Source organism: Pongo pygmaeus, chromosome 7 (assembly GCF_028885625.2).
Source record: "Pongo pygmaeus isolate AG05252 chromosome 7, NHGRI_mPonPyg2-v2.0_pri, whole genome shotgun sequence".
In the NCBI taxonomy this organism is placed as follows: domain Eukaryota; kingdom Metazoa; phylum Chordata; class Mammalia; order Primates; family Hominidae; genus Pongo; species Pongo pygmaeus.
Genome location: NC_072380.2, coordinates 154,421,090 through 154,428,793, shown reverse-complemented (window position 1 = coordinate 154,428,793; position 7,704 = coordinate 154,421,090). Strand labels below are relative to the sequence as shown.

Genomic DNA, 7,704 nt, shown 5'->3' with positions numbered 1-7,704 from the left:
TCCTCCCTCTGAAAAGGGCCTGCCTCCGTCACCGTTTCTACCACGAATGTGTTCACTGCACCTTCGGACCCATGCGGCTTCCCAGTCCCGACGCTGCCCGGCCTGGTCCGGTGTCCCAGTTGGGTTCCTGGTCCACCGTCCCACCGTCCCCCTTCCCCGCCAGGCCCAGCCGCCCAGGCCTGTCGGAGTGTGTGCAGAAAAGCGCCGGGCGCGGGAGAGCTGGGGAAACTCTTTATTTATTCTGTTCGCTCTCGGGGCAGCGGCGGGGCCTGGGCCAGCCTGGGGGTGCCGTCGCCGGAAGCGCTGGCCTCGGGCTCCGGGAAGGCGGCGGCGGGGCCGGGCAGCAGCAGGACGAGGCCGGGCCCGGGCCCCGCGCGCGGGCGTAGCTCAGGGCCAGCCGCTCCAGGCGCCGCTTGCGCATCGCTGCCTGGGCCGTGGCGTGCAGAGGCCGCAGCAGCGCGGGGGGCGAAGCTCCGGGGCCGCGCAGCAGGAAGTCGAAGTCTGCGCGGTCGCGGGGATCATAGAAGAGCGGCCCGCAGGCGGGGTCCGGCCCGGGCGGCCAGGCGAACGGGAAGGGCAGCGTGAAGTTCTCGGTGAGCACGCGGATGGCGAAGTCGTCCTGCTTGCCCAGCGCGCGGTAGGCGCGCCCGATGCCGCGGAAATGCGCCTCCCAGAGCCGCGCGTCCCCGCCGTAGATGTCCGGGAAGGCGGGCTCCGGGGGCGCCGCGGGACCTGCGGGCGGAGGGGACAGTGAACGCCCGGCAGTGCGGGGAGGGCCCGGAGCGGCCCGCGCAGGCAGGAGACGAGGAGGCCGGGCGCGAAGAGAGGTGGCCAGTCTGGAAGGAGCCGCCGAATGAGCTCGAAAGGCAGAGCTGGGGATGGCCAGGGCCACCTGGTGATGAGGCGAGGCCGGGCCCTGCATTTCTGAGGGAACAGCACCAGCAAACCAGGAAGAGGGGGAGGTCCTGGGTGTAGGGAAGGGGATGCTCACTAAATACTCTTTGGGCAGAGCGTTCCCAATGGCGAGGAGGCTGCAGACTTTGGCCAGCGTGACCATGTGGGGACTGAGCGAGCTTAGGATGTTGAGGTTCTCCCTGAAGACAGTGGCCAGCTTGGGGCAGGAGGTGAAGCGGTCACTCTCATTTGAAAGTTGATCCGGCCGCTGTGCAGAGAATGGACTTTGGGGGCCCAGCTTCAAGGTCTGGTCAGATCCAGGGGAGGACAAGATGAACATGAGGATGGGAAAACACCACCTGGGGAGAGGCTGCAGGGCCAGATCGCCAGGCCTTGTAGACTGAGACAGGGAGGAGCCTGTGGGGACAGCCTGGCTCGCAGCCTGGACACAGCTGACCCTGGGATCCAGAGGGAGCTGCAGCCCCAGGAGGGAGAGGTGGTGGAAGGGGAGTTTGGTTTTGGCTCAGTCATGCCACCCTTCAGCCTATCCGTGGTCCCCAGAAGGCACCCAGGTTGCTGGCCCATGGTCCACACCCTGCCCAAATCTAGGCCCTCCATTCAGGAGAGACCCCTACCTTCCTTCTTCCCTTCATTTAGCAAATGTGCTTAGCTGTAGGGATACTGAAGTGAGCAAAGCAGCCATGGGGCCTCACTTGGGCACACAGTCCAGGAAAGAATGTAGTCAGGCCCCAGGTGGACACAGGAGCCAGACCAGGCAGCTCTCTGGGGATGGCCACACTGGGAGGCTAGGAAGTGGGAATGGATAAACATGACCATGAATTGTCAGATCCTTCTCCCAACACCCTTGAGAGGGGTAACAATATTCAGTCTGTTTTACTGGTGAGGATACAAACCCAGAGAAGTCATACACAGATGCCGAGCTGAAGCCCTGGGCTGGGCAATCACTTTCCACTATGCCACGCCCCCGGCTCAAGGGCCTTTTGATTAAGAGTCTCTTCCCTCTGCACAAATATTCACTGAGCACCTACTGTGTGGCAGGCAGGCTCTGTTTGAGCCATCAGCTACTGCCATGAGCAGCACAGACATGGGGGTCCTTCCACCTGTCAGGGCCTGGGCTAGTCTTTCACCTTCCAAGAGCCTCTGAAAATGGAACCAACCAACCCTGTTCTGCTGCAGTTGCAGATGAGATGACATTGACCAGGCTGTTTGATCAATGGGAAGAACTTTCCTAAATCAGCACCGTGGACAGCGCCATGCTGGGGCTAAGAGTGGAGCCCCCAGGCTGGAGAAGATCCGGCTCACACAGAGCCTAGACTGCTCTGCTTGTAGAGGGGTCGAGGCTGGACATAGACACTGGGGAGATGATGTTTAAGCCACAAAACTAGATGAATCACTGAGGGAGTGGGGTTAGAAAGGGCAGAAGCGCGAGCAGAGAGCTTAGGGTCCTCCCTCCTGACCAGGTCAAGGAGAGGAGGAGCCAGTGAGGGCACCAAGAGAGAGCGGGCAGTGATGGGAGCGTGGGAGCTCTGGAAGCCAAGTGTGGGAGCAGGGACCTGAGCCGTGTGCTGCTGGCGCCTCACATCAAATGAGGCCCCACAAGTGACCTCGGACTTACCAGCGCAGAGGTCACTGATGACTTTTGCTAGAGCTGCTTTAGTGAAGCACTGGAAATTAAAACCCGGTGAGAGTGGGTTCAAGAGCAAATGAGAGGGAAGAACGTGGAGGCAGCAAGGACAAATGACCTTCCTGAGGTTCGGCTCTGAATGAGGAGCAGAGAAGTAGGGCAGGAGCTGGAAGGGAAGTGGGGTCAAGAGACAGGATAAATCGCAGCATGCTTTCATGCCAGTGGGAACAACCTGGGAAAGAGCGGTATCGTGATGCAGGAGAGAGAGGGTGAAGAGTTGCTGGAGTGACAGCATGAGTTGGGGGATGGAATGGGAGAAGCTGAATGCTGCCTTTGGCTGAGAGGAGGGATGGGGCATTCATAGGAGCAGGCCGGGGTGGACAGTGCCCAATGCCATAAGTACAGTGGGTGGGCACCAGCAAAGTCCTCTTCCAGTGCCTTCAGCTTCTCAGGGAAGGAGGCTGCAAGGCCAGCAGCACAGTGTGAGGAGAGAGAGGATGGGGGCTTAGAGGGAGAGAAGGTGCAAGGTGGTTGCTAGGTGAGGAAAGGCTGGGCAGACCAGGGAGGGCAGCGGAGCCAGCCTCCTTGCTGCTGAAGCCCTGGCCAAGTGCAGGCATTAGCAAGGCAGAGTTCACTCAGCTGCAGCCCACTGCAAGGGCACAGGCAAGGGCAGCAGGGAGTTGGGGCTGCCAAACTAGTACAAGAAAACAGGAGGGGGGCCAGCGAGGGGGCAGAAGCCATGGCAAAGATGTGAGCAGGGGTGGAGGAGGCCAGACAGGTGGAAGACACTGTGGGCTTCCATCTCACTAAAGGAGTGCTGGGGCTGGCCCTCGAGGGCAGGAGCTGGGGCGAGAATCCCCAGAGTGCGGTGGGGACAAGGGGACTGCAGTTTGGGTACAGTTTGTGGGGCGGGTGGCTGGGTGAGGGGACAAAATCCTTGGAGGAGTCCAAGGGGCTGAGAGAAATCATCAATAGGATGACAGGAGAGCTAGGGACAGGGCAGGGCAGGGGCCAGGGTCTTCAGGAGCGAAGGCATTGACCATGGGCAGGGTGCACGGATGGGTGGGCAGATGAGAGGGTGGAGGAGTGGGTGGATGGGTGGGTGGATGGATGGATGGATGGATGGATGGATGGATGGATGGATAGGTGGGTGGGTGGGTGGATGGGTGGATGGATGGATGGATGGATGGATGGATGGATGGATGGATGGATAGGTGGGTGGATGGGTGGATGGGTGGGCAGATGAGTGGGTGGAGGAGTGGGTGGATGGGTGGGCGGGTGGATGGATGGATGGATGGATGGATGGATGGATGGATAGGTGGGTGGGTGGGTGGATGGGTGGATGGGTGGATGGATGGATGGATAGGTGGGTGGGTGGGTGGATGGGTGGATGGATGGATGGATGGATGGGTGGATGGATAGGTGGGTGGGTGGGTGGATGGGTGGGCAGATGAGTGGGTGGAGGAGTGGGTGGATGGGTGGGTGGATGGATGGATGGATGGATGGATGGATGGATGGATGGATAGGTGGGTGGGTGGGTGGATGGGTGGATGGATGGATGGATGGATGCATAGGTGGGTGGGTGGATGGATGGGTGGGCAGGTGAGTGGGTGGAAGAGTGGGTGGATGGGTGGATGGATGGATGGATGGATGGATGGATAGGTGGGTGGGTGGGTAGATGGGTGGATGGATGGATGGATGGATGGATGGATGGATGGATGGATGGATAGGTGGGTGGGCGGGTGGATGGGTGGATGGATGGATGGATGGGTAGGTGGGTTGGGTGGGTGAATGGGTGGGTGGATGGGTGGATGGATGGATGGATGGATGGATGGATGGATGGATGGATGGATGGATGGATAGGTGGGTGGGTGGGTGGATGGGTGGATGGATGGATGAATGGGTGGATGGATGGATGGATGGGTGGGTGGGTGGATGGGTGGATGGATGGATGGATGGGTAGGTGGGTTGGGTGGGTGAATGGGTGGGTGGATGGATGGGTGGATGGATGGATGGATGGATGCATGCATGAATGGGTGGGTGGGTGAATGGGTGGGTGGATGAGTGGATGGATGGGTGGGGAGAGAGGTGGGTGGGTGGGTGGGTGGAAGTGTGGATGGATGGATGAATGGATGGATGGATGGATGGATGGATGGATGGATGGATGGATGGATGGATGGTTGGGTGGATGGATGGATGGGTGGGTGGGTGAATGGGTGGGTGGATGGGTGGATAGATGGGTGAGTGAATGGATGGCTGGCTGTCCCTCCCACTGCCTCTGAGATCCAGAGCTGGGTTTTAGAAGAGGCAAGGGCAGAATGATCTGGAAGGGGCCCTAAAGAGTGAGAAGGACCCTGCACACCTCCAGGTCCATAGGTCCAAAGGCTTCAGGAAGAGAGCCAACCCCTTCCCTGGGGACTTCAGAGCATCAGAGCATTGGGGAGGGTAGGGAGGAGAAGGACCTTTACAGGGAGGCTTTGATGCCCCCATCCTGGCCCAGCCCCACTGCCACTTTCTTTCATGACCTTGGCAGAGCATCTTCTGGAAGATGGGTCAGAGGGCCGCTTCCTGCTCCCACATTCTCAGAGCCCCAGGTGCCCCGTCCTCCTTCCCCTCCATTCCCCTCCCTCACCAAGTGTCTCACCTGGAGTGGCTACAGAAGGAGGGGGCAGACCTGCCGGGCTGGGGGTCCCAGGACAAGAGGAAGCCATGCCAGCAGCCCGGGGGACAGGCTTCTGTTTACTTGGCTGCCCAGGAGACAGGGAGGGGCCTCCCAGGGGAGGACAGAACCTTGCATTTAAAGGGCTTCCACTCAGGAGTGGGCTGGGGCTGTGGGGGAGGCTGAGTGGGGACCTGTGGGCTCGGTGGCCTCTTGTGCACTAACCTCTCTGTGGGCATCACTGCAGCCCCTCACCCAGCACCCTGCCCCTCGCCTGGACCCTGCAGGGCCACCCTCTGGGCCAGCCTCCCATCCTTAACCCTTCCCATTGCACCCAGCAACCCTCCAAGATCAATCCCCAGTCACATCTGCTCACCTGTCCTGCTCAGGGACTATGAGAACCTGGCACCCAGAGACCGCCAGCCTGTCCCCACCAGCACTCTTCCTCCTGACTCGCCTCGGGTCAGCCTGGTGTCCACAGCCACAGCCTGTGAGTGCCCTCAGGGCAGCCGAGGCCTTGATCCAGCCTCAGCTGGCCTGTCCCGCCAGACCACGGGGCTCCCACAGGCATTCCCGAAGTCTTCAGAGCCCAGGTCAGCAGTCCCCATCTTCAGCAACTCCAGTAGTCCCTATGAAGCAGGTCAGACCTCGCCCCAGCCACAATGAGCTCATGGGGATATCAGTTCCCCCAAAGTGGGATCAAGTGCTGGTAGGGGTGGGGACATGAGACAGAGAAGGGAACAAAGCCTGGGAAGACACATCCTAGCACAGTTTTACCGGGGATGGCCTCAGAGCTACCCCGCCTGCCCAAACAGCCGTGGGCTGCTGTGTCCCCAGCAGGTGTGGCTTGCAAGCAGCCTGGCAGCCAGAGATGGCCTCAGGGAAAGAAAGGTAAGTGCTCCCAGGGGCCTGAGCTGGGGCCTGGCTCTTCACAAGGAGAACCCCAGCCACAGACTGGGATGTGATCGAGCAGTCAACGCCCTGGTGTTTGAGTGTCACTCATGCCAGGCTCTCTGTTACCACAGCCTCTAATACAGCAGGGCTGTGACGTAGGACAGGACGGGGCTTGACTGGGGAGCAGGGGCCTCCTCCCCTCTCCTGGTCTCTGTATTTTTGCACCTCCACATCTCTGTGCAATTGCCTTGAGAGGGTGCCCTTCCCACTCTCCTCTGCAATGCAGACTCATGCTCCCCCTTCAGGTTCTGGCTCATACCACCTCCTCCAGGAAGCCCACCCGGCCTGCTCTGTACCTGAGAGCCTCCCAGGCCTGGCTGGCACCCCCATCAGAAGTCATCTGTTTGGATATGGTCCCTCCACTGCCTCCCATGGGCTCCCATGTGTCCTGGTGATGACCTCAGGCTGCACATGGTCCCATGTCCAGGGCCCTGCCCCTCGGGGCCACACCTCTGAGCAGCTCAGGCTCCAGCTCCCTCCGCTGAGATTCCTAGGTCAGTGCCAGCCTCAGACTTAGGAAGGTGGGTATGTGGGAGGCAGGGAAGGCCAGGGTTGTCATAGCAAAACCCTGTACCCATTCTGTCTTCCCACCCCCCTGAGAACCCCTCAGGACAGGCCTGGGCCACGTCCTCTGGGCCAGACTTAAAGAAAGGCCTGCCCAGCCCCAGCAGGTGAGCTGGAACCCTTCTCCCCAGATAAGCCACACCCCACGCCCTCCGCCACCTCCAGCAAGGCTGGGGTGCAGCCCAGGAGACCCAGCAGAGGCCGAGGCTCTGAGTGGGACGCTCGAAACCTGTGGGCTGTGCAACCTCCTCACCTCCCTGAGCCTCGTTTGCCCATCTGTGAAATGGGGCTGAAGACCTGAGGTGAACAGAGAAATAAATGGACCTTTGAGAAGGGACAATACAGTATAAACAAAGCTGGAAGTCAACCTGGCCTTGGAACCTCCCCTCACCCTGGAGGCCTGACTTCCTGGCCACCTCGTGACGGGACCTTTGTCGTTGAAGACCCTCCGATCTTATGGGGGGCGGGGCTGGGCCTGGAACCTGCCACGGCACTGCTCTGAAAGGCACATGTGTGTCTCACATTCACTGGTATAAAACGACAGACGTGGAACAGGAAATCGAGCTCCCTGCATTCCCGCACGCGTGGCGCCTGCACATGGTCCCATGTCCAGGGCCCTGCCTGTCCAGGGCCCTGCAGGTGTCCACAGCTGCAGCCTGTGAGCATCCTCAGGGCAGCCGAGGCCTTGATCCAGCCTCAGCTGGCCTGTCCCTCCAGACCACGGGACTCCCACAGGCGTTCCTGAAGTCCTCAGAGCCCGGGTCAGCAGTCCCTGTCTTCAGCAACTCCAGTAGTGCCTATGAAGCAGGTCAGACCTCGCCCCAGCCACAAAGAGCTCATGGGGATATCGGTTCCCCCAGAGTGGGATCAGGTGCTGGTAGGCAGCATGTGTGCACAGTTCCTTCCCGTTACTGTCCTGTGTGACACCCCCCCCAGTGAGGTCACAGTGCTGGGATGGCCCCCACAGGCACAGTGCTCAGGAATGTGG

The 7,704-nt window shown here is 60.5% G+C and overlaps 1 protein-coding gene across 2 annotated transcripts; it reads right to left on the bottom strand.

The window, feature by feature from the left end:
- Nucleotides 1–213: 213 nt before the first annotated feature.
- C7H8orf90 (chromosome 7 C8orf90 homolog) lies at nucleotides 214–5,300 on the bottom strand. 2 transcript variants are annotated; one of them, XM_054498252.2, is made up of 2 exons: nucleotides 992–1,363; nucleotides 214–732 (listed from the first exon to the last, which is right to left on the bottom strand). In XM_054498252.2, the coding sequence occupies exons 1-2, from the start codon at nucleotides 1,232–1,234 to the stop codon at nucleotides 388–390; spliced, it is 588 nt and encodes a 195-aa protein (XP_054354227.2). In that variant the 5' UTR covers nucleotides 1,235–1,363; the 3' UTR covers nucleotides 214–387. The 2 variants fall into 2 exon arrangements, with proteins under 2 accessions (XP_054354227.2, XP_054354228.1); XM_054498253.2 differs by lacking the exon at nucleotides 992–1,363 and adding an exon at nucleotides 5,184–5,300 and having other exon boundaries at nucleotides 219–732.
- Between the last annotated feature and the right edge of the window lie 2,404 nt (nucleotides 5,301–7,704).

Coding starts and splice junctions, on each gene's coding strand:
- C7H8orf90 (XM_054498252.2), bottom strand. CDS start 1,234: ATGTTCATCTTGTCCTCCCCTGGATCTGACCAGACCTTGAAGCTGGGC. Junction 733..991: donor CTCTGCCCAAAGAGTATTTA/GTGAGCATCCCC, acceptor CTCCGCCCGCAG/GTCCCGCGGCGCCCCCGGAG.